The sequence below is a fragment of the Melanerpes formicivorus genome, unplaced genomic scaffold (assembly GCF_026170545.1).
Source record: "Melanerpes formicivorus ecotype bairdi unplaced genomic scaffold, bMelFor1.0.p_v2 SCAF_1, whole genome shotgun sequence".
NCBI lineage: Eukaryota > Metazoa > Chordata > Aves > Piciformes > Picidae > Melanerpes > Melanerpes formicivorus.
In genome coordinates, this window is record NW_027142353.1 from 54458147 (window position 1) to 54484659 (window position 26513).

At 40.3% G+C, this 26513-nt stretch overlaps 1 protein-coding gene across 3 annotated transcripts in view; it reads right to left on the reverse strand.

Annotated features, from left to right (window-relative positions):
• Positions 1-11909: 11909 nt before the first annotated feature.
• NUP58 (nucleoporin 58) overlaps positions 11910-26513 on the reverse strand; it is a 36451-nt gene continuing 21847 nt past the window's right edge. Inside the window, exons 14-16 of one of the 3 annotated variants that reach the window (XM_068143750.1) lie at positions 21838-21885; positions 18845-18940; positions 11910-14000 (exon numbers count right to left, since the gene is read on the reverse strand). In XM_068143750.1, the coding sequence (XP_067999851.1) occupies positions 13831-14000; positions 18845-18940; positions 21838-21885 (314 nt within the window). In that variant the 3' untranslated portion in view covers positions 11910-13830. Of the gene's footprint in view, positions 14001-18844; positions 18941-21786; positions 21886-26513 lie in introns of all 3 variants that reach the window. The other 2 variants (XM_068143742.1, XM_068143760.1) reach the window with 2 other exon arrangements.

Below are 26513 nucleotides of genomic sequence, written 5' to 3' on the forward strand. Positions count from 1 at the left end.
CAGGGTATCTGTCAGCCCCATCTGACAGCACAGCAGTTGTTAAATGCCTACATTCACAGAGGTCTTCCTGCAAGATCTTTTTCATCTGGGCTGGAGTGATGTTTTCATAATAGGAAAAGCAGCTTCTTGATTCTTTTATATGTGGCAAGCAAAATACTTTCCCAGTCCCATCCTTCAAGCTGATGGTTCACTAATACTCAGTAAGGTGGACCTCTTCCAATAGCAATAACAGACTATTAGAAGATAGCCTGCTCTCTAGCCCACCTGTATTCTCAGTTAGGAGCCTTGATCACAACAAAATACCAGCACCAGATCCCTTGCAGAGATTATCTGTAGCAGGTGCTTCACATATTCAAGCTCAGGATTTGTTTCAACTTGTCTGAGTAAAGCTGGAGATAACAGCAGACCTCATTATGCTTATGTAAACCTGAAAACATGTGGCACTTTACAAAGTGATTTGGAACACATCTGGCAATAGACTCATTAGCTCTTTTTTGTTGTTTTAACAAGCTGATCAGGTAATATCTGTATGATTTAAAGTTTAAAGAATGTCAAACCAAATGTGTGAAAGTACGTAAGTATAGCAACAGTCTTTCATTCTGTGGCTTTTTCATTCACACTTTCCCGTGCCTAGCAATCTCATGACAATAGCTGTCTTGGGTATGAGTGGACAGAAGCTATTTTACCCATTCCCAAAGGAGTAAAATAAAAATCCTCCACACAGGACTAGAAAGACTTGGAAATTTAAATGGAAGTACTATATGCAACAGTACCATCACTGGAGGTATTTAAGAAGAGACTGGAGCAGGCACTGGGTGCCATGGTTTAGTTGATTAGATGGTGTTGGGTGATGGGTTGGACTTGATGATCTCAAAGGTCTTTTCCAACCTGGTTAGTTCTATTCTAGTCTCAATACCAAAAAAACATACAAAATACACAAATTCATATTCAGCCTCAGCCCAGTCCTTCAACCTGGGCTTACAACCACTTCATTAGGCCAAAACCTTCCAAGACCTCCCCCTCCAACCAGACCTCAATGCCAAACTTCAGTTCCACCCCCTCCCAGGCCCAAATGACACAGCAGAAATTAGCCAGGCCCGCTCAAGGCCAAAAGCCTCCCCCAGAATACCAAACAAGAGATAGCAGTCTACCCCAGGAACAGGAGAGAGGGGGAAAAAGGGCGAATAGCCTGTGATGCTCTTTTACACAGGGAAGATGCAGGAATAATGGGATGCCATAATAAATGATCACACTTTCCAGTGTCTACCTCTGTGGACTATCTGGGCCTGGACCAACTCCATGGTCAAGACATCCAGTCTTAAACCCACAACATTAGCTCAGTTTAATTCAATGTAAAGCAAGCCTATCACTAAGGCCCCAGGTGTTGAGGGACACCAAACTCACTGGGTCACACCAAACTGAGCATCTTGCAGCTGAGATATAATTGAAACATGAGATATATACGTCACAGTCAGCAAAGATTTTTAAAGTTGAGAGATATTCAATAACAATGACAGTTTATAAGTCTGTTATCTATTTGAACTTATTTTTCCTAGAAGTCTCTGGATGTTTACTACTACTGCCAGGTGTAGTTTGATGAGGCCTTTGGCTCAGTGGAAAATGTTCTTTACCCTTCTCAAGCCAAATGCATGTTCGCAGGAAAACAAATAGCATGTTTTTATTTCAGTCATTTAAAGAACTCCTGTGCTGTTCTGTGGTTGAATCCTCCTATTCCTGGAGGGGCTTAAAAGATGCATAGATGTGGTGCTAAGGGACATGGTTAAGCACCAGACTTTGTAGAATTAGATAACGGTTGGATTCAATGATTTTAAAGGTAAAGTCCAACCAAAGCAACTCTGTGACTCCTGAAAAACCATCTCAAAGCAGGGAAAGGAAGAGTTAAAATTACTTTGATCAGCTGTCTGATAAAATTCTTTTTCCATATAATGGTTAACACACTGAGGTGCAAGATGCCTGTGCAGCAGTGGAGAGAATTAAGAACATTTACAACACATTACTGCTTTTACAGGGCCCAGTGTCCAGCTGTTGCACTGGCTGTGAGCTGATACCCACGCACCTGTGTGCCCAGGCACTGAGCTCTGGCACAGCTCTCTGCACCAGTGCCAGACTGGGATGCTGATCCTTGCAGGCAAAGCTGCCGTGGGATGATCACTAGCACATGCGTAAGCAACTGGTGAAGACTGGTATCTCCTTACCTTCTAAATTCATCCTGTCACTGCACTGACAGATACTCTCCTTAGTGGGACAAAGGCACTTCTGCTGGTTTACTGCTACACCCTCTCTATGGGGAATTTGGGGAATTTTTCCAAAGTAATTCTATGCCTTTGGTGCTTTGCTTTCCTTAGGTGTGCAGGCCTCATTCATTAAAACTCTTTGCAAATACAACTGCTTCTGCTTTAAAAAAAAGTCATTAGAAATAGGAAAGGCTTATCTTTCATCCTTAGTAACTCCCAGTTCAACACTGAGAAACCCAAGGACACCCCACCTTGAGGCCGAGTTGCTGAACTGGTCACAGTGAGGTTCCACAAACACTCGTCAGGGCTGGCTGTGCCCACACACTTTGGACTGGAAGAGAGAAAGGATAAATTAGAGGAAATTGTGACAATGATAAGTAAGAAACAGCAGTCCCTTTCCCTCTCCCCTGAGTCACCATCACAGAAATTCTCTAAGGTAAAGCAGGAACACAGACCTGTCACCTCATTCGATATCTCTGGCTTTGTTGGAACTTCTTCAGAGCTAGGAAAGGAAAATCCTGCAACACAACTCTCCAAGCTACTGTGAGATTCTGTGGACGTGAATAGAACAGAATAGACCAGGTTGGAAAAGACCTTTGGGATCATCGAGTCCGACCTATCATCTAACACTATCTAATCAACTAAACCATGGCACCAAGTGCCCCATCCAGTCTCTTCCTAAACATCTCCAGTGATGGTGACTCCACCACCTCCCTGGGCAGCCCATTCCAATGGCCAATCACTCTTTCTGTGAAGAACTTCTTCCTAACCTCCAGCCTAAACCTCCCCTGGTGCAGCTTGAGACTGTGTCCTCTTGTTCTGGTGCTGGCTGCCTGGGAGAAGAGACCAAGCCCCACCTGGCTACAACCTCCCTTCAGGTAGTTGTAGAGAGCAATAAGGTCTCCTCTGAGCCTCCTCTTCTCCAATCTAAGCAACCCCAGCTCCCTCAGCCTCTCCTCATAGGGCTTGTGCTCCAAACCCCTCACCAGCTTTGTTGCCCTTCTCTGGACACGTTCCATGTGCAACTGGCTCTTGCTGTTACGAATGCTGTGCTCTCCCTATTGTATTTCCAATCCATACTATACAACTTGCCACATTCCCTTGATGGTGAAAGAGACATAAAATTGGCACCAACTTCTATCCCCTTTTCCTTAGAGCCCACTGGTGATAAACTTTAGATGGTGGATGGATGCTTTCTTCTCTTTCCCTTTGGGATATTCAGTTTCACTCTTGTTAGCCTAGCCACCTATTTACAAGTGAGATTACCTGGTTTTCATTGCCCAGGCGTGGATGCCAAACAAGCATTTATGTGCCTTTCTCATTACATTTAGCTAGTCTATCTACCATTACATCTTTACTTTTGAACAACTTTGAAACCTGATCAGAAGCCTCAAAAATCAGGATCCAGGATTTACTGCTTTGGCTCTGCAGTTGTATCCACAACGTCATAAATCAGGATTGAAAGTTAAAGCTCATAATCTGAAGTCTTCTCCATCCTTCCTGTAGAGAGAAACTACACTACATCATCACAGTACTATCATTCAGATCACTCGGCATGTAAAAGCCAGGTGGTGCTTACTGCAAGAGCTGGATTGTATTGTGGTTTGTACACTTACATATCGCAGCTTAACACTTCATCAACAGAGATTCCTCTTCCTGGCAATATAAAATAATGGAATCAATTCCCGTCTGAAGGCCAAGCTGAGTATGTAGGGATTTGGCTATTTAAAAGCCTGCTTGCCTTGTTTTTGTTCGTTTGTTGTCTGAACAGCATAAACAAACCACCTCCGAGTCAGAAATCCCGAAGCCTTGTACATTTCTCCTGGCAAAGCCGTTTCTCAGGTAAAAGGGTAACTCCTGCTGATAAAGCAATGCCTTGCTGCCCCCGTGTGAAAGGAAGCGTTACTAAAACGCCATGGCTAGGGGTTGTGTGCAAAGAACTGTTGCAATCAAGCCTGCAGTCCTTACCAACAGGTTATACTAACGTCATTTCCCTGATGAGAGGAGTTACTAGAAAATAAGAGCTTAACTCAGCAGGGTTTCCATCTCTTCCAGCCATGGCTATTAGCTACCTTTGACACTCATGTAGCTACACCTGTCATAAGTATTTTTTTAAACACCATCAGTATATTTAAAGGCCCAAACTGCTATTCTGATTGTGGTATTACTTGCATAAGCTGGACTGGTTTTTATTTCTGCTTAGGGAACATATTTAATATCTCCATTTTAAAGTACACGTGTATTCATAGCAGAGAGGCTTTCTTTTATGGCTCTCATTTCCTGGAAAATAATTAGAACAATATGACTGAAGAGAAAACAAATAAAAGAGCAAAATCTCAAAGAGTCAAAGGACTGTAAAAGCAGCTTACAGTGAAATGATATGCATTTCACACACTCCCCAAGGGCTGGGCTGTGAATCTGCAGAGGCTGCACCGGCACCGAGAACATCAGCACGCAGAGCTCGGCTTCTGCTATCAGTGCTTGCCGCCTCACCACAGGCAGCAGGGACAGCAGACATCAGTGCTGGCACCACATTATCACAGCCAGTGCAGACACCTCCACTATCACACAGCTGGCCCCAAAATGCACTGCTGGCCTGATAGTAGGGTTAAGGGATGCAGGCTGAAAGAAGGTGACGGGGTGACAGTATCTTAATTTACAGTGCTGGGGGACATCTCCCTTCAAATCCATGAGGGCAGCATTGCAACAAGGAGGAGGCTGTTTCTCAGAAAACGTTGCCCAGTTTCAACACTGAGCCCTACCAGTCCAGGGCTTTAGGGAGTTCATTAGCATTGTCCAACTACTGAGCTGTGATCAATACAGCTGTCATGCTCTTCTCCTGGGAGTTTTGGTACATTGGTTTTTGGAACTCCCACTTAACTGCACACAGCAAATTGCTGTTACACTATTTAAAAGCCTGCCCACAAAGCTGATGTGCACATCTTCAAATTGAAAGGAGTACTGTTTCCTAACTGAATTATTTCTGCTCTAACCAACCACTCCAGACACTAGCTTTTCCCTGATCCTCAGACAAAAGGAAAAGAATTACTTCTTGTGGACAAACCCCATCTTCCCACAGCCTGCCCTCTCAGTGAGACTGGTCATTTTGAAGAGGCATCATTATTACACAGTTATTTCAATTGAAAAGTAAAAGCTCCAAAGCAGAGGAATTTTCCACATTCACCCTCCAGATTATGCCATGCAGAGCACGAAGAATGAACATTCTATCACATGCAGGAAGAGAGAACTAAGAATCACTTCAAAAGCAAAGTGTACTGTTGCTCACCTCCCCATGCCATAGCACAAGCAAAGTTTCAGACACAACATAGTGAAGGCAGCATGACCATGTAGCTGTAGCCAGATTGCTGCCAAGATTAATGAGCTGCAGACATGAGAAAAGTGATTCTTGGTTTTTTCTCAGCAAGACTTACTACATCCTAATTTATGGGTTTGGATTTTATATAGGGATTATTAGTGCAGATTAGCAAGAAGCAGTGACTTGGTGCAGAAAACAAACAATATTTATGAGCATATTGTAGATCAGGACACTTTTTTTATACTGCTTGCAAAAGAAGTAGAGAAGACTGTATCTGCTTCCACCATTCCTCTTTTACTTGACATCAACAGCTCAAAACATAACTTAGAATCATCCAATCATTTTGGTTAGAAAAGGCCTTTAAGATCATCAAGTCCAACCATTACATAACTACCAAGTCTGGAGCTAAACTGTGTCCCTCCCTCAGCACCACATCTGACAAATGTTTCTTACTGCTCCCATCTGTAACAAGGGGCCAATGTCAAGTAAAACTCTGCAGCAATTTGTGCACTAGGAAGTTGAAGAGCAGTAGCAGAAACTTCCCACAAAAGGGAAGAGCTTTGACAGGCTGGGACAATCATGAAAGCTCATTAGCTTCTTCCTCTTTCAGCTAAGAAAGAAAAGAGGTGGTCTGGGGCCTCTTTAGTGGAGAAGTAGCAAATGGGTCAAAACACAATCAGAAGACCTTGTTGATTCAGATAATCAGTAACAAAGCCAAGAAAGCTCCATCCAAACTCTCCTGTACTTGTTGGAGTTGGCCTGATGCTGATAACCCTCATCACCCCAGGCTTACCTCAATGAGGCTTTGGAATTCTCTCTCCACTGTTTTCAGAGCTAACTTTAAAGGAGACAGCCACCTCTCTGCAGCAGTGTTTGGTTTTTAGTGTTATTAATATTTTATAGTGTTATTATTAGTGCTCAATGGCTTGAAGCCCAGATGGAGGGCAGTGACAAGTGTTGCCCCTCAGGGGTCCATACTGTGACCTGTGCTGTTTAACATTTTTTATGAACTATATAGAGGGCAGGCTCAAGTGCACCACAGCAAGTTTGCAGATGACACCAAGCTGAGGGGTGGTATCGATATGCCAGAGGGATGAGATATCATCCAGAGGGACCTGGACAAGCAGGCTGAGGTGATCCTCATGAGGTTCACCAAGAGCAAGTGCAGGGTTCTGCACCTGGGCTGGAACAATCCTCACTATCAATGCAGACTGGGGGAGGAGGGGATAGAAAGCAGCTCTGAAGAAAAGGACTTGGGGGTGCTGATGCATGAGAAGCTGGACAGGAGCAGGCAGTGTGCATTTGCAGCCCAGAAGGCCAATCATATCCTGGGCTGCATCAAAAGATGCAATACCAGCAGATCCAGAGAGGTGATTCTGCCACTTTGCTCTGCTCTGGTAAGACCTCACCTGGAGTACTGCATCAGGTCTGGAGCCCTCAATATAGGAAGGACATGGACCTGATGGAGCAGGTCTAGAGGAGGGTCACAAAAATGATCAGGGGGTTGGAGCACCTATGGTACAATAACAGGCTGAGAGAGCTGGGGTTGTTCAGCCTGGAGAAGAGAAGGCTCTGGGGAGACCTAAGAGCAGCCTTCCAGTACCTGAAGGGAGCCTACAAAAAGGATGGAGAGAGACTGTTTACAAAGGACTGTAGTGACAGGAGGAGGAGCAATGATTTCAAACTAGAGAAGAACAGATTTAGATTGGATGTTAGGAACAGGTTCTTTACTGTGAGGGTGGTGGAACACTGGAAGAGGTTGCCCAGGGTGGTGGTTGGGGCCCCATCCCTGAAGGTATTCAAGTGAGGCTTGACAGGGCTCTGAGCAACCTGATCTAGTTGAGGATGCCCCTGCTGACTGCAGAGGGGGTTGGACTAGATTACCTTTGGAGGTCCCTTCCAACCCAGACCATTCTATGATTTCTGTTGCTGTTGGACCACTATCACTGTTTGCCCAAGCCCCTGATCTTACCCAAGTGACCCTTTTGCCCCGTGCTTCTCAGCAGCTCTTGAGCCTGGTAAGCCCTGGTACACCACAGTGTGGGTATCACTATAACAGAGCAAAAAATAACAGCTGTGCTGACTGCTGTGGCACTAGAAATAAAGCATGGGGAAAGGTGATGAGGAAGATGTCATTTCCCATGCAGTGTCAAATTACTAAAAAAAAAAGCACTTCTAGCTAAATAGTGTTATTACTAAAGTATAAATTTAAGCTAATAGGATTTGCTTTAGACATGTATCTTCAGTACAGTAGCTTTTGCCCTGTGAAGGTCAGCCTAGATGAGCTGTCACAGCCTCCCGGACATCTCCCAGCACAAGCAGGAGGTTGCTATTGGCACTGACAATGTTACTATGCCTGAAGCCAACATAAACAATGTTAAAAGTCTTCCCTCTTCACTCTCAGGAGCAGAGCCCAGCATCAACTTCACTTTGCTACCACAGGATCAAGTGAGAGCTTCACCCTTGTGGCCTGTACTGCATAAGCTTCGCCAATGACCAAAGCAAGTCTTGCCGTCCCTGGGGATAAGGCTTTCCACTGGTTTGGCTGCTAGAGGTACATGAACATTTGCCAGATTATTGCAGGCTATTCTTGTAGTTTAAGCATCACCCTGCTACCACGGGCATAAGCAATGGCAATGTTACCTGCAGTGAGCTTCTTCAGACAGCCACCAGTCCCCTCAGCCCGCAGCCAAAATAAAAGGTAGAAGATGGTTCCTTTTTGAAACGGATACAACGGGCACTGCTGAGACTCCTTTCTGTGGCATCAGGGCCAGCACATCCCCTCTGCTATCACTTTTGTCTGTTCAGTTTTTCCAACTCCATGCTATGTGAAAACCACCGTGGCTGTCTCTGGCACTGCTGTTAAGCATAATGGAGGCAAAGTGCTGGAGAACTGTGCCACGCACAGCTTCATGAAACAAAGGTGACATGCTGGCAAGATACAGGTATGCTCAACCACCACTCTTCCACCCATCTCCAGCAGAGATGGAGAGATGTCCCCACACCACTAAGGACCGGGGCAGTGCTGGCCTAACTACTGCCATTGCATCCACTTAGCACTTGAGCCCCAGCAGTTCCACGTGGTTGGGTTATTTGAAAGGTGGACTCTTTTTTTCAGTAAGGACTCCTCTATCACATGTACTTGACCTTAACTCTGGAGAGAAAAGCAGCAGAAGTGCTCATGCTTAAAGGTTTGAGTCCGTTGTGTGTATGCTGATAAAGAAATATAGGGAGTCCAAACAGCCACAAAACACTAACTGGTTAACAGGATTAGAGGGGGTGGGTGGGTTGGTTTGTTTTAGAGTAGCTTCTGCTTAGGTATGTAACCACACAGTTAATAGATTAGTTTTAGCTACCCACCTGTCCATAGTTTGTATTTTTCCCCCCCAAGGTTTCACCCAACTGAAAGTCTACTCAAGCTGCCCATCACAATTGCCTCTCCCATAAAAACTTACCCCTTCTTCTTTCACTAGGTATTTTTGAGAGTTTCAAGTTTCACATAACAGTTTGGTCTCAAATACTTGATTCTGACTATTTTTCAAGTTTGTGCTTCTTTCCCTTTGCTATGCTGTAGCGCCTGATCACAACTTCATAATCCTAGCTTGCTTATGTGACTGAGATCATCACCTCTGAGACATATCCTGTTACCACAATGTGCCACATTAAATACAGAGCCAGCAGGGGATTTTCTTGCCCAGGAGATACACACTAGACTTTAATCAGAACAGCATTTTGGAAGGAGTTAGACGGTGTTCTAGTTGGCTGCTGTTCAGCTGCTGCCCAAGCACATGGTGTAGAGTGACACCTGCATTGAAGAGAAAAGAAGTAGGGAAATCCATTAGTCTGTGAAACATTTGCTGAACAAATAAAGTATCTTTTGCCTGCTCAGCTACTGACCCATTTAGGACAGAAATACATACTCCAAGTTTGCTATGCAAGTGTTCAACAGAATTACCCTGATATCCTTGTGGGGGCAGATTTATAGTCAAAGAAAAGTAAAATCAACCACAAAGCTTTTCTAGTTTGTAGAAGTCCTAAGCCTAATCATAAGCTGTTCATAATAAGCTAGAATTGCCTTACTGCTAAAAGGTGGGGAAAGAGAAAGCAAACTATTTCTGTAAAAGGTAACAAGGCTTAAGTAACATGCAGCCTACTCAGCTCCTCAGCGTGGCACTTCAACTGCAGAGATGGGCTATAAAGATTAAATTCCCAAGGCTGAGTAGAAAAAGCATTAAGTAATAAACCTCAGAACAGGAGTCAAATGGGCCAGAAGGACCATTCAGATATTGGAGTTTAAGAAAATCCTGCTACCTTAAAAAAGTGAAAAAAAATGAATGACCTGGAAACAGAAGTGACACATTGCACAATAGCTGTGTGGCCAGGGCTTTGTAATGGCAGCACTGTAACTGGCAGCCTCCTGCCAACTGGTGAAAGCAGCATTCTCCACCAGACCTGATGGAATCCTGATAGGACTCCTTTAATTTTATGTCTGCCTTTTGTTTGTTTTGTTTTAATTCCTTTGCTTATGGAGTTAGCTTATAATTATCTTTCCCCTTACCAGTAAGAAAATATCACCCATGTAGAAAATGGAATTCCTATGGTCTTGTTTCTACCTATTAAATGTAATGTTCAACCAACACACCAAAAAATGTATTACAAAGTCAGCTGGTTTGGGACAACAAACCCACTAGCATATAGACATTGAATGTTGAGTTCAGAGGAAAGAATCCCAAAATCAAGCAAAGCAAGTTGTCCTGCTCACATTAGGGAGCCTTGTACTCTACATCCCCTCGTTCCTCCCCACACTTCTCTCCCCTCAGCATCTTCATTTTAAGCAACCTACCTGTCTGGTTGGGTGGCTGGGTTAAAGCTCCATGGGCACTGCTGCAGCAGGTAACTGCTGCCTTCCAGAGCTGCTGCAGGAATAACTCCGTGTCATTTGCCCCTCCAAGCCCAACTGCTGATCCTCATGAGAAGCTGTACAAGTCTACTACTGTGATATTTTAACCATCCATCAGTGCCTAGAGATACTAGCCACAGCCCTGAGAGGTACTTAACCAGGGGAAAGAGAAAAACAGCCTGACAACACAATCCCAGCAATTAGTGCAAAACTTCTGTACATTACCATTAGAATTTTTTGCACATAGCCAGTTCTTTTTTCTTAAGAACTTGAATTTAAGGGAAAAACACTTCTCCAGAGCATAAGGCATTTATCCTGTACAGTACAGATAGGTTTTTCTATACAGTTACTTTAAATTTCTCACCAAGAACTTAAAAGATGCTTCTTCCACATCCTCTGATGAGATATTCCAGGTAGCAAAACCATAACATGTAAAAGCTGACATGAGTGACTGAATTATTTCTACTATTAACAAGAGTAGTGGAAAGGGAAAAAAAGAATTGCCACTGATGTCAAAGGGGGGGGCAGGGGGAAGACCACTAAATCTACATTCCTAAACTTCATGTCAATTAAAAAATAATGCCATAAAGGCACTTCAGGTTCAAAAGTAAAGTTATGTCATGAATATTTAGATGGGAGTTTATAGCATAGCTGCACAAGAAGGCATAAAACTATTAGAGAATCACATCCTATATATGTGACTTTAACCTTCCTCTGGAACATTTTTTTTCTCTCCTTTCTTTCCTCCTTTAGAAATCCAGACATGATTTCATTTCAGGCCATTTCATGACCTGTTTAAGTACAGGTCAGCTGCTTTAATCTACCTTACAGAAAGGCAAGTCACGCCTTGAATGTATTTGTATTTTGCCATTTGATTCTATTACACATCTTGAAATTAGGAAAGTACAATTAAAGCATTTGGAAACAGCTTCTACAATGCTGATCCCTAAAAATCATGGCTAAATTCAACCACCCAAGTCATATTCTGGGAATATACTTTTCAAATCCCACTTTCAGTCTAGCTTGTACTATAGCATGTGATTATTCAATTATGTAATTGTGTTTTGTTTTACTTAGGCTAAATTAAGGACATAACTGTTGCCTTAATGTGAAAAGAAACAGAAAACACAGATACCCAGGAGACTCAGACTGCTTTAGAACTTATAAAGCCATACCTAGCGCTGTGTTACATTACAGCATGATCCAAGTTCATGTAGCACACTGTGAAGAGATTCTGGACAACCTCCCCCAGTACAATGCCTCATTTCTCCCCCCACCCTTTCAATCCAGGCATCAAGGCTCTAACTTCAATAAGAGCAGCTTTGCACTACATAAATTCTAGGAAAAACAATTCTGTGTATTAGCTGACTGTGTTTTTGTTTCTCCTGCAACACAGAGAGAACAGCAGGAAATGATCTTTCAAACAGGAAAGTATGTATTACAAGGATCACAGCATTACTGTTTTATTGTTTGCACAATGCTAAGTTGCACATATGGACAAACAGTACACGTTTAAAATTAGTTTCACAAATTAATACATTACAAGAGAGTCCAGTGGTTTAACATATTAACTATTAAAAAAAGCAGTAACAAAGGAATACAAACATTACAGTTTCGACTGCAGCCCAATAGAGGTTTAAAAAAAGGTTGAAACCAAAATAAACTGTAAGCTTTATTTTTCCCAGACATAAAAAAACAACCCCATTATACCCCTTCCTAAAAGGCAGCTCTCACAAAGATGCAATAACATACAAGTAAAAAAAAAAATATTGAAGAACCTTGTGCTCAGTTTCCCTTAATTTTAGCCGATCAAGTGACAAACTGAACATCTGTCAAAGAGCAATCACTGCTGAATGCAGACATTTTCAAAACATACAAAAGGGTAATAACACTTTAACAATAGAAAGCAAATGACCCAGTACTAGGAAAAAAAAAAGGATCAGGTGCACTGTAACTGTTTCTGGAAAAAAAAGAAAGGTGCTTTTGTGAAAATGATTGTGAATATTCATTTGATGCATGTTATATACAAAAACATCTCCTACCTAAAAAGCAACTTGGCTCCGAAGTTCCATGTTCACACTTCTACCTGTGATTTAATTGATCTATTTTTTTTCCCCCCTCCTTATGATGTTTAACCAGCTATTTCTAGCAGCATCAGATTAGAAATGCAGCACAGGAAGATATGCTGTTGCAGGATTCAAAAACTACTATTGCAATAGCTTTCACCTTCAAATCACATTTTCCCCCTCTGTTCTTTAGCAGCAATATATTGTACCACACCTCGTATTGAAAAAGCAGTTGTGTTATCTGCTTAAGTCAAAGCTAGTAGTGCTAATGAGAAGCTAGGGAATCAACTCTTGTTTTCTAATAGCCAATTTGGGTCTTCATAAGGATAGCACATGCTCTTTCACACAGTTGCAGGGAAAAACTCATCCAGCCTGACATTGTTTGCTTGGACACAGACCTTGTGGCATCCTGAGCTTTCAGCTGAAATCCTGCAACACTTCACTGCTCAGCTCAGGAGGAAAAACAAAGCCAAACATCAAGTGTCTGTGTGACAAATCTAAGAGTTTTCTTCAGAGTTGGCTGCTAAATGGGTCAACAAAAGGTTGAATACAAAAGAAAATCCAGCTACTAATCACTACTTACCAAACTTTATGAAATAGTAAACATTGCATTTCAGCTGGTCTTGAGCAACAAAACACAAGCAGCAATGATGACACAGCCCAGGACCCACCATTTGAAACTCCTAAGAACATCAAGATATGGGACCACAGGGCAACATGGAGAAACAGAACACACAAAGAAAAGGAGATCTGTCTATGGGGCAAGGTTTGCACATCTGTATTTTATACATATATACACATACGTACACACAGACGTGTGCACTGTACTGTATATATTTACATCCATATACACAGAACCACCCTGAAGTAGATTTAAAGGCCATATCCAGGAACAGAAGATATGAACTCTAGTATTTTGTACTAGAATATATTTTATCTGTACAAAAACCCAAATATGCATATATTCATATGGTATAAAGCTTATTTAACAGAAAAAAATACTCTGCTACTAACATTAGGGTTAAATAGATGGTCTGACAAGATTCTTTAAGAGTAACACAGGATAGAACGTCTCTAAAACTAGGGCCCAAAATAAAAATACATAAATGGATTTCTATTCACAAGAAAATACCTGTTCAGTACAATTTCAGTTTTTATTATTTCAGACTTAGGGAAAAGTAGCAAAAGTTTTATAAATCTCCTGGGATGCAGTGTAATCAACGCATCGATCTAGAAAAATAGACTCTTCGGGTGCACAAAACGGATTCACTTCCCTTTCCCCCAAAGGGGTGCCTATCTTTTTCCTCGCTTGTTTCCAGCTGGAGGTTTCTTCAGCTGAAGAAGCTGCCCTCCTGTCCCAAAGCCTGCAGATGCAGGATTAGACACCCCAAATGTCAGGCCAGCTGATGCTGTGATGCCGGGATTGCTGAAGTTAAACCCAGATGTAGTCGAGCTGCCAAAGCCTTATAAGGGAGGGAAAAATATTTTAAAACAAGTTATGTCAGGATTTGTGCTCCTTGGAGCTATGAACACCAGCCACTTCATTAACAATATTTGTAACACTTTATACCAGCATTGATCTTCAACACTTTGCCACATTACTAATGCCCTTGGACTTGCTCTGACAGCTTGGACATTACAGCACTAACACAGTCTGTTTCAGTAATTGTAAACAACTGTATCTCAGAATCATAGAATAGTAGGGGTTGGAAGGGACCTCTGAGGATCACGGTATCACAGTATCTCCAAGGTTGGAAGAGACCTCAAAGATCATCAAGTCCAACCTGTCACCAGAGACCTCATGACTAGACCATGGCACCAAGTGCCACCTCCAATCCCCTCTTGAACACCTCCAGGGACGGTGACTCCACCACCTCCCTGGGCAGCACATTCCAATGGCGAATGACTCTCTCAGTGAAGAACTTTCTCCTCACCTCGAGCCTAAACCTCCCCTGGCGCAGCTTGAGACTGTGTCCCCTTGTTCTGGTGCTGGTTGCCTGGGAGAAGAGACCAACTCCTTCCTGGCTACAACCACCTTTCAGGTAGCTGTAGATAGCAATGAGGTCACCCCTGAGCCTCCTCTTCTGCAGGCTAAACAATCCCAGCTCCCTCAGCCTCTCCTCATAGGGCTTGTGCTCAAGGCCTCTCCCCAGCCTTGTTGCCCTTCTCTGGACATGCTCAAGTGTCTTGATGTCCTTCCTAAACTGAGGGGCCCAGAACTGGACACAGTACTCAAGGTGCAGCCTAACCAATGCAGAGTACAGGGGCACAATGACTTCCCTGTTCCTGCTGGCCACACTATTCCTAATGCAGGCCAGGATGCCATTGGCCTTCTTGACCACCTGGGCACATTGCTGGCTCATGTTTAGGCAGCTGTCAATCAGCACCCTCATGTCCCTCTCTGTTTGGGAGCTCTCCAGCCACTCCTCTCTGCTACAGCAGGTTCACCTGGATAGGTTGCACAGGAACATGTCCAGGCAGGTTTTCAGTATCTCCAGGGAGGTAGACTCCACAACATCTTCAGGCAGCCTCCTCCAGTGCTCCATCACACTCAAGTTTTTCCTTATGTTTAGGTGGAACTTCCCATGTCATAGTTTGTGCCCATCACCCCTGGGCATCACTGACTGGCCCCACCTTTTAGATATTTATAAGATCCCTTCCCAATATTTTCTGCTACAGCCTGAATAGCCCCAGGTCTCTCAGTGTCTCCTGGTAAGACTCCAGTCCCCCAGTCACCTTTCTAACTCTCCCCTGGACACTCAGCAGCAATTCTCTCTCCAACCAGGGAGTCCAGCACTTCACACATTACTCTGGATGTGGCCTCACCAAGGCACAACATAGAAGGGGGAGAAGAACACTACTCAACCCTCTGGCCACACTCTTCTTAATGCACCTCAGGATGCCATTGGTGTCTTTTCCAGATCCTTCTCCACATACCTGCTTTTCAGCAGGTCAACTCCTAATCTGTACTGCTGCATGAGGTTATTCCTCCCCAGGTGCAGGGTTCTACACTTGCCCTTTTTGAACTTCATCAGGTTACCTAACATGGTTTCATTAGTTCTCCAGTAGATAGTTAAAACAAGCCTTTGGTCATATTCAGTATCTTCAACTCAACATCAAAACATTTTTAAAGCATGGAAACGAAACCCCAATATTTATCTCATCAAAATCCTTAAGTGGCTCTCAGAACCCTGATGTCCTTTTGTCTCAATTGTTACTGATGGTTTGCACCAAAACCTACTTCAAAATGCAACATGAAACTTCCTCCTGCAATGTCTGGACCTGAGTTACACAGCACATAATAGTGCCAAGAAATTCTGCAACTATCTACACTGCAGTAACTGCAGTCCTTCAACATGCGGTTTTGCCTGTGCAGAACTCATTGTCAATGTAATGCGTCTGCAGATCTAGAGTGGGACTGTATGACATCATTTATTTGGGTATTGACTACATTTTGCTGACTAATTCATCTCTTGTTCTAGAACGTAAGGGGTGAAGCAGACAACTCCATTTTCCTGCTAACTGAACTCCAAGTAAGATTTTTAGAAGAATAAACTTGTTCTTCATCAGGGAGTTTATGGGGGGGAATCCTTAATAACCAAAACTGTTCTTGATCAGTTACTCTTTTGCTTTTAAGTATGTATCTGAGACAACAGGTAAGCATTGCCTCCTATAGAAAGCATCATGAATGCCACACATAAACCTGTATGAGCTACAGCATCAGGAGTTCAGTAGGCAAGGGTAAAGTCTTCATGAATTACCTCCACCTAGTGTCTGCTAGATGAAGGGAAAGTAAAGGACATCCTGTCCTTTGAGGGCACAGACTTAGCATCTTCCTGAAGAACCTCTTGCATTTCCACTTCAGTTAGTACTTTAGATAGACAAGCTAAACATGAGGTACACACCTCTCCACAGCAGGTGGGTTTTAACACTACAGGGACAGTGATTCAGCAAATCTCAAAGGCAATCTAGTCCTGCCCTCATTCCTCACACCCACAAATAGGTGCTCTAACTCAAAAAGGATTTCCAGCATGGCTCTGAGGGATTTACTACAGCCTCTGTATCCAAAAGTGACTCAGTTACACATGGATTATATTTTGATTCATTTTTCAGCAGTGTAAGTATGTCCAGCTATAATCCCATTTATTATCATCTCTTACCCTGTGTACCAAGGCTGCTATTCTCCAATAAAAATGGTCCCTACACAAATTCTCCACTCAGCTCCTCAAAGCCTATTTAGCATCTCGATTTTCACAACGAGAGTTTGTGCACACCCTCTCTCTATCCCATTGTTAGATCTATAAATCCAATACTGATTTTTTTTTTCTTTTTCTCATCACTTTAGGAATCTTAATGCTCTTTACAACATCCCACTCACATCAGCTATTTCACTTGCCATCAAATGAATAGGAGTAGGAACTAGCTGGGACCTGGAGTCAGCTTTCCAAAGCACTGTGTGCATTTTAGAGGGAAGTCTGACACACTTGTTCCATATCACAGTTGTGTGCACTAGAAGAACTGAGAAAAGACTGCAGTTGCTCTGCTTTCCATCTACTGGCACAGTAGACACCAGTGCTCCTGGACTAAGCCAAATTTACTATTAGAAGATGCTCAAATACTTTCAGAGGACTCAATTCCGTCTTCAAACATGCAAACTGAAATGAAGAGTAGTAATACTATCAGAAACAGCTTCAAGTCTTTTAAAGCAATTAAATTTAACTCAACTCACAAACACCTGACAGAAGTAATTTAGAGAACTGTACTTCTAAAACAAGAACAAACCAGTGGAAAATACGTGGAGAAGACTTGGGACTGTCACAGCACCCTAGATAGTTTGATGGAATTCTTAGTAGCTATTAGTATGGGAAAAGACTGAAGTGCTCACATCTACATGCAAACACTAACAGTATAGCCCAATACCATATATTAATTCAATTTTCCTAGCTTTTGAAAAGAAAACAAATCAGGAACAAGATATAAATACCATATGGTAATATAAACTAAAACATTGTTTCAGGTTTCTGTAAATGTTGTGTAAGAAACAGGACACACAAAATTTAAATAAATATGCCTGAGGCTAGCCAGGTTATAAAATTCAAACCCATTTATGCATCCTCAATAAAATTAAATTCAAGATCACATGCAATGCAGAAGTTACACAGCATAAGATTCTGGATATAAAAGGTAAAAGTTAATGTGCTGCTGGGCTACAAAATTTTAATGGAGGCTTTGATTCCATAATCCCAGTCTGGATCAGGACTTCACAATCACTTTAAATACTGTTCCTGTCATGTTGTGCTTATAATCTTTTACATGCCTGGTCAGCACCTTCTGTAGCCAAAACTTGAGATAACTGTTGAAAACTATCTTCATTTTATTGGGTTCAACACCCTCACTGCTCAAGAAAGATTTGACACAGCACTAGTCCAAGATAATTCTCTGCACACCTACTAATAAATACCAGTCACTTCCTATGATTGTATTAATAGCACTTAAGATAAAAAGTTGCTTTTAAAAAAGAAACATGCTACAACAAGCCAGTCCTAAAAGACATGATACTCCTTCAATCTGTCATTGAAGAAATAGTGTAATTTAGACTGCAGTAAATGATTTGCTCAAAACCAAAGTCCTTATTAAAAGGTAAATAGAGATTCAAGCTGTGAAAGTGATTAAGACTTCAGACATCTGAGTTAAGGAGCAATTGCACCCATACCATGATCTCACCACCACCAAAATTAAACCAAAGTAGTGAAATGAGTACATCATAGTTCAATGGCCACAGAGATGTTTTCATAGTAGTTACCACAATGCATTATTGATATACAGAGATACAATACCTGTAATTATTCAAATAGAAAGGATAAGCACATCAACAGTTTTAAAGAAACATTCTGGGCTTCTAAAAAATAATTCAACTATTCTTATAAATTCAGGAAGTCAAGTTACTGGTATAGTGGTCACAAATTTCTACACTAATTTTAATAGCTCAGTAACCATACAGCCTATGCAGTCAAGTAATAACTGCATTTCTGTGCCTCACATTGCACCTGATGCAATCTGATGCACCTGATCTCCTGCATCCACTGATTAGACACCATCAAATGGAAAACATTACCACTGAGTACTATCTACCTGGAAGACCTTTAAGAGAACCTGAAAGCTTCTCTGAAAACAAGTATTTAGCAAGTAAACTCATATATCCATGCAACTTCAGGCACATTTGTTTCAAAAGCTTTCTTAGATCGAGTACAGCAGTTTGATTATAACACTTTTAAGATAAGACTGAATTCAAGAGAAACAAACCAACCTGCACTTAGACTTCCTGATGGTTTACTTGTAGTTCCAAACCCAAATGATGATGCTCCTGTGGCACTACTTCCAAAGGCAGAGCTACTTCCAAATCCTAGTAGAATAATAGTAAAGACATACAACAAAAATTACAGACACAGCAATTAAAGACACATAGGTTTTGGGCAAGTATTCTAAACCCCAACATAATTCTAATCATTATTTGGTAAACATATTCCTAAGATTATTGCCTCAAGAGTATTTTATTCTCACTGCCTTAAGAAAACAGTACAAACAGAAAAGTATTGGAGAAAAATACTTCCTTCAACATTGAGTAAAGGGAAAAAAAACAACAAACCAACAACACAACAATAAAAGATGAAGTAAACTATCAGAGTTTACCAAATTGCTATTGAACTGCAGTTAGACTGGCAAGAGAATTGTGACCAAATAGGCAAAACCTAAGAAAATTCAGACACAGTTTATATGACTTCTATAACAGAAAGCTGCAGTCTTCATCTGCAACTCTGGAAAAAGAAATATTCTATGTTTAAAACAGAGTACACATTTTCTTGAGTTTACTTCAGGCTTATTTCAGAGTCACCATCCCCCTAGGTTATTGGGGATCAGCTTTCTTTAGGAAACAACAAAACAGGTTAAATACAGAGTAGAAGCAGAATTGCACAATAGTTAGTGGGTAAAATCATCATATAAAGGGTGGCCATAAACATACAGCTGTAATAAAACTAATTCTATTAGTTTGACAGTTAACATAATTCTGTGTTTCAAACTGTATTAATATGAGACCACTTCAAAGGAAAAGTCAGCTGACACTTGCAGCAGGAGACAAAAGACGAGACAAAAGGAACAGTAAGAGAAATACATTCTCCAATTCTGGCTGTCTCAAGAGGGTTTCAAAACAAGAATACTATTTGTGTTTGAGGAAATTATGCTCCCATCTTCACTTCCAAGTGTCAGGGAAGACACTTGTATTTTTCTGCAGATTGAGCCTTTATCACTCCTTTACAGAAATAGTTATGAGATTTTAAAGCTGGCAAGTATTGAGCATGCCATCAGTAAAAAGTGTTCCCTAGTCTTCTGCAATGTTTTATTTTCAGGAGCATATAAAAGTATCATTTGAACACAAGAGTTTATTTACATGATAAACTCTTCTGTCCTATCTAGTTTGAAATGAATTACCCATGGTCAGGCAAGGTGCCTGCAAATACTTAAAGCAGCACAGGAACTGTATGCTACATATTTTACACACTTCAACATAAAAGCTTCTATGTTTATCACTGACATAATTCACAGAGTAGTTATCATAGAAAGAGAGCAAATTTCCCCAATTAAAATGCTATTTCAAGAGCAGACACTAGAAACTCCTGTTAAAAAAGACCCCAAAACTAAAAAAAACCCTAACAAACCAAACCAACACACACCCCAGCAAACCAACCCTAGGATAAAAAGAGAGTCCAAAATTCTCATTCTGATAATTTGTTTCCAAGAGCACACCTGCAGGATATTTTGCATGTATTCTTTTATTATTCTACACTTGGTCAAACAGTCTTCTTGGTTGGTTAAAAGGAAATCATTTTCCAAATGAATACAGAATAAATAAAAGCAAATGCCTTCCTAAGCAGAGAACCAGCAAAAAAGGAATACAAGTTAGGCTTCTGAGAGAGAACTAGAAGCAGTTGTCCATCAGTGTAAAATGAAACGTTCTTTAATTTACATTGGTGAATATATATCAATAATCTTTAGTCTACCCCTCAGGTTGAAGAGGAAGAATTTTTATGGGGTTAAGGTATTTAAAACACTGGGAATGACCTGGTACTTCAAAAGTACTTTCCTTTAAGTACTTTCCTTTCCTGTTTATAGAAAACAAGACTTACTTTCATCTGAAAAAGCTTGTAATCTGAGGAGAAAGGACACTGGCAGATAATTTCAAGAGGTTTAAGGTAAAAAACGATGTAGCATTGAAGTTACATCATCATCTCAATACTGGGTGATGTTTGAGCATTTTACATGACAACACTGATTCACATTTGGCTCATAAAGAGCCAAAATAAGAATGTGGATTGTAGCTGCAGAGAGGATGTAACAAAACCAATGACACATTATGTTTGTGCTCAGCAGGTGTGATAAATTTCCTTTGCATAACTCATACAAAAGCTTCACAGGACACTAGGGTCTTTTGACTTGCACTTTAGGAATCCCTGACCCATATAGACATGAAATTAACATGCAGAGTAGATAATATTCATCACTTACATTCTACTTTAGTTCTACTACTGAGAATTCATTACATTTAAATTAAAAGATCTACATGAATAGTTGGGGTTTTTATTACCACTACCTACTATTTCCCTCGTGTTCTCTTGGAATATATTCACCAACACCACTGTGAGCTTTCTGAATAGCATTTTTCTTTCATTTCAAAATGTTTTTTAGCTTGAAGACTGATTGTTTTTCTACCTCAGCATTGAGGGACAGGGTGACAGCTAAAGCAAGAAGGATCCCACAACTGTAATATTTTTTAGTATTTGTTCTTATCATTATCCACGTAGAAAATGGTCCCTATCATTAAGTTACATAGGTGAAAAACTTCAGTGGATTAGCTATAGCATAATCCAACATCAGGTGTCTAGTTTTCATGTATGTAAAATTAAGTCAAGTTGTAGTTACATAAGGATGTACTTTATGTACTTCCCTAGCTTTAAAAAACAGAGCTTAAGTGATTATTTTACCCTAATCATCCTGTTTTCACTACAATAGCTTATTAGCCTTAGCTTTAGCAACTCTTTGTGCAAGGCATAAAGAAATTTGGGAAGTGCAGGCTGCCAAATTGCAAGGGCTTTTCCTAAAGCAGACTGTCCTCTTAGTGGAGTTATAGGTTTGCAAGAGATTCAGATGTGCGGTACAATAATTAAATGAAACATTAGAAAAGTTAAAGTGTACCTCCAAGGCTTGAAGAACCTAAGCCACTTGATTGCAAGCCAGTGCCAATACCTGAGCCGAATGGCGTTCCAAAACTAACTCCCAGAGATGGCTGTGGCCCTGGTATAAAAAAAATGAGAACAAACTTGCCTTACTCTTTCATAGTATAAAGAGGTTCTTTATTTAAGTATCTGATAATGTGAACATCATTGCTTTCAACAAATCCCATTAACTTTACCTCATCAAAATTCCTCACTTCACTAACTGCCTCTATGTCCAACTGGTAAATATCTAGAAAACAGACTGGATTAAGGTGAAACTGGTGAAAGCTAACAACATCACACCATTTAGTATTTTTTCAAGTTCACCAGTCTCATCTTAAACTTCAAACCCTGAGAGAACTCACAGATAACAAAATTTTGCCATCTGTATCAATGGAATCAAAATGAGGGGAGAACCTTGTAACCAAAAGCTTAAGAACTGACACTAATGCTACTAAAACTACACTATCCAAAGTTTATTTAATAGGAATCTTCAAAACTACTCAAGTATTCCATCCAAATTTAAACAGAACACTAAGATAAAAAAACAAGACAATGACTTTATTTTATTAAATTTATTGTTGATTTTTAAGCAAGTCAATTACACAGTAACATGACAATTCAGTTCTTTTCCACACAAGTAATAACTGAGTTCTGTTAAGCTCTGCTACATAACACCATTGAGTAAGGTAAACTAGTCAAACCACCTCTATAAATAGACATTTACAAAAGGCACAATTCTGTGTACCTTAATTAGATACATTCAAAATTTCACTTAGATTTTTGTCCCATAATTTAAAAACGTTGACAGTACTTTGTCTGCATATTCACACTAAGATGCAGGACTGTCAAAAACATTTTTAGTCTGCCAAGATTAATTTTACAGCCTCAGTTCCTTCCCCCCTCCCCCCCTCCACCTTGGGGAACAAAGAACCAACTTGCTAGCCCATTACTAACACATTTTAAAATAATTCTGATAAATAATATACTTTGACAGTTTTCACAGTTACAATCTTATTTTCCTGTCTTTTCCAAACAGTTTTCAGTGCACTAAGAAACTTAATCATTGCAGATAAAAATACAGTGCCAGACTCTTAATCCACAGATATTCACACCTTTCCTCAGGATAACCTTCTCCATCTTTGAACATACTTTATGTATGGTATCTGTGAAAGTGATGATGTATTCCAATATTACAATAAAGCTCAGATGATTGCAGCCTTTCGCCTAAGCCAGCATCAACATCTGATTTTCATTCAAATTTTCCTTTGTACTACAAAGTTTCCCATTACGAACATTTACCTACGGTTTTAAAATGCAAACATTTCAAGCTTTTAAAATCCTTTCAGTAATTAAAGATTTGACTGGAAAACCATTTTGAATCAAGTGAAAGGCACTGTATTGAAAAGTAACATTTTTTGCTAGGAACACAACTCTTACGTGATCCAAGCTGAATGACATCTGCATACTCAAATTAGTGTTAAACTAAATTTTACGGGCAACTCAAGTTGTTAGCTTTGTCTCTGCTTAGCAGGGAGTTCCTGGGAAGCCCAAGCTTTTTTTTTTTACCCCTCCCCCAACTGAAAAAAAGTATATTCAGATGTAATTACAAATTTTCCACAAAGATTTCAAACTAAACTTGTTTACATCCAGTTTAAATACTGATACATCTACCTAGCAGCTCTTGGAAAATAACGAAATTGTTGTCAATAAAAAGAAACAAAAACACTCTACACAAGTCAGACATCTAATAAACTAAAAGAACCCAAAAACATATCCAGTTCCTTCTCAAGTGCACAGGTTTCTATTTGTTAGAGGCACTGGTAGTAGAAGACCTTAAAACAAAACACTACAGTCCTCTGGGGCAAGCTTTTTACCAAATATAACATGCCAGTAAAAAAATGTTATTCTAAAACATCTCGGATAATACAAAACAGGATCTTATGCCTTAGGCTAACAAGCTTTTCATTGAGCAACAGCATATGGTATTTGCTGATTTTGTACCATAATGTTCTGAAGGCAACATCACTACTTACAGTTCTTGTAAGTAAACAATTTTCAGTAGCAAAAAGCTAGTAATAAAGTTTCTTTGATGCCAAAAGTACTAGCAAAAAAAATGGCACTTCCGGCTATTATAGGTATGAGACAAATTCATTATAACAAGTATTTTAACGTCTTAAAACTTGATGTGTTTGCCCTGCAGAGCATTTCGGTTTTATGAACAGGACTCACTACAAAAAAATCCAGACTAAAGTGATATTCTGCAGTCTTTTAAATCACAGCCGATCTTACCAGGGAATAAATTTCGTGTTACAACTTAGATTCAATAGTAACATACTGACTAATTTTAATCAGGGTTAGTATCAAATTACACAATAAAAGTTTTAAGTGCTATAAAGATTTCAGTATCCTTTCCCATTAGCACTTCAATGTCACACCAATTCAAGTTAGAACACAAGAAAGCATGGTAATAGCTTGGTAATGCTTTCACTAGTTCTGCACTTCACCAGTAAAGGAGAGAGTAACTAAGTTGTCTGTGGGGCTAGGAGGGTATTTTATTTATATTTAGAGGAGGAAAGGTGAGCTTGAAGAAAAGCAGCTAAGACAACTTAAGTCTTACCAGAAAAACATCTGGTTTGGCCTCATGCATTTACAGCTCTTAGTTCACTAGGCTTTAATTTCCTTTACAATTTTTTACTTCAATAACATCAGTTATAGGTAGATGACCCACCATCATTATACCTTCATCAAGTTCAAGACTTCTCAGGGAAGGTGCAGGTGAGGCTCTGGTTACAACTCTAGCTGCTCCTGCATAAAAGCATTATCAGCCTCACTGCTACCATTAAAGCTGTGCTCAGAGCAAAAGTGCTAAATAAGGGAAACAGGTTGTGTGCTGACAAGACTTTAAGCATCATTTTAATAACTCCATCTTCAAAACATGCACAAAAACTGAGCTTCAGTGTGCATGCCCGAGTTCTGGTGTCCTGATTATCCATCCCAGGAGACCAGTGGAGCGCATATTTGCTCCCTTTCTTCCATATGGCCAGGATCCACTGGCTTCATTTATATCAACAGAAGCCAGATATATCTTGGCATACAGAGAGAACATAAACAGGGTGCACATCTACACCCAGGAACTGGGGAAACATTCCCTGATCCCACAGCTTAGATGTAGTTAAACTGTTAACTTGTGAACACAAATTTAAAATAAATTACTTCTCTTTCAGAGAAAGAACAGTAACTAAGTCTAAATTAATCTTAGGAAACAGACTTAACCATGTAAACATCAAAGATTTTTTTACAAAAGCTTCCTGATCCCTCTCAAGTACCGTATATTAGATTTTAGTTAAAAACATTAAATCCCAGATGAATTTTCTTGGTTTATTCTTGTTTTCAAGAACAGCAACATCAGGTCAGGTACTACGCAGACACCCCCTCTCCCCACCTTTACATATATCATTTCAGTCTTTTCTCTCATAACCTTCTATCATCCCACTCTTTGGGTCTAGAACTTCCAAAGAAATATGCATGATGTAAGTTTCTAGCAGACAGTTTAATCACATCCACAAAGTCAAAATCTGCAGTTTTACTGCAGCCAATGGCCTCCTGAAAACTCAAACAAGGAAAAGGAAATGAAGAGAAGGCAAGTCCTCTTTTAGAGAATGTAAAGATTCCTGAAAAACTAACACAATAGATGCTTTTTTTTTTTTTTAATCCCCCTTTTAGAGTAAGATGAAAAGTGACAGCCTTAATCTGAAGCGAAAAGAAAGTTTCTGGTAAGTCGTTGGGAAAACACCAAGCACTGAAACCAAGAATTTAGGCAAGGAAAATTTCACAGCTTTCTAGAAATCTTTTAAGACTTCAGGACATCTCAAATAGTTCAGACCTGACTAATCCTGCTTTTGAGCTAGAGGAACAGAAGAGAAGACTGAGTTCCATGTAACTCCATTGTCTAAGAGTTTTAAATACTCTTGAAGTGCCACTCAGAACATGAATCTAGTTCTGTTTCTCCAGGTCAAGTGAGTTACACGAAGGGTAACTATTCCAACTGAATAAATGGTAAACAAGTTATTGTGTAATTTTGTTGGCATGTTTGACATAAGTTAATCATCACTCTTGTAGTTGGCACATTTTTGGCTTTTTAAATACTCTGCCCAAACAACCAACAACAAAACAAAATCAATCAAAAAAAAATGAACACCCCTCCCCAAACCAACCTACAGGTGCTCCCATTTGCTCCTTGCACTACAAAACATTACAAAACACCTCTAGATAAAAATCACCTTACCTCTGGTGTGTTGGTACAGGTCAATTCTGCCTTTTGTTTTTTTTTTTGCCCCTCCCTCTCTTCATTCCTACTCCTAAGAGGATATTCACGAAGTCATGCCGTAAGTGGCATCAATTTAATTTATTAGCAGTTCTCTTGAATCTGGACTAGGAAGAGGAAGTTTAAATCCCTCACTTCAAGCCGTGAAAAAGCAGGGATAACTTTATGTGCAAATATTTGACTTTCACGCACAACTAATCCTGTAATTACCACACAGAGTATTTAAAAACAACAAAAATAAAGAAAAGAAAAAGAGAAAAAGATGAAGAGAGAGGGAACTACTTTGGCAACATTAGAGAGAAGTGTGGCTTTTGCAGGCTGTCTTAAAAACCCTGAAGCGTGACATTATGTTACCACATTTTCTGTTTAAAACCAGACTT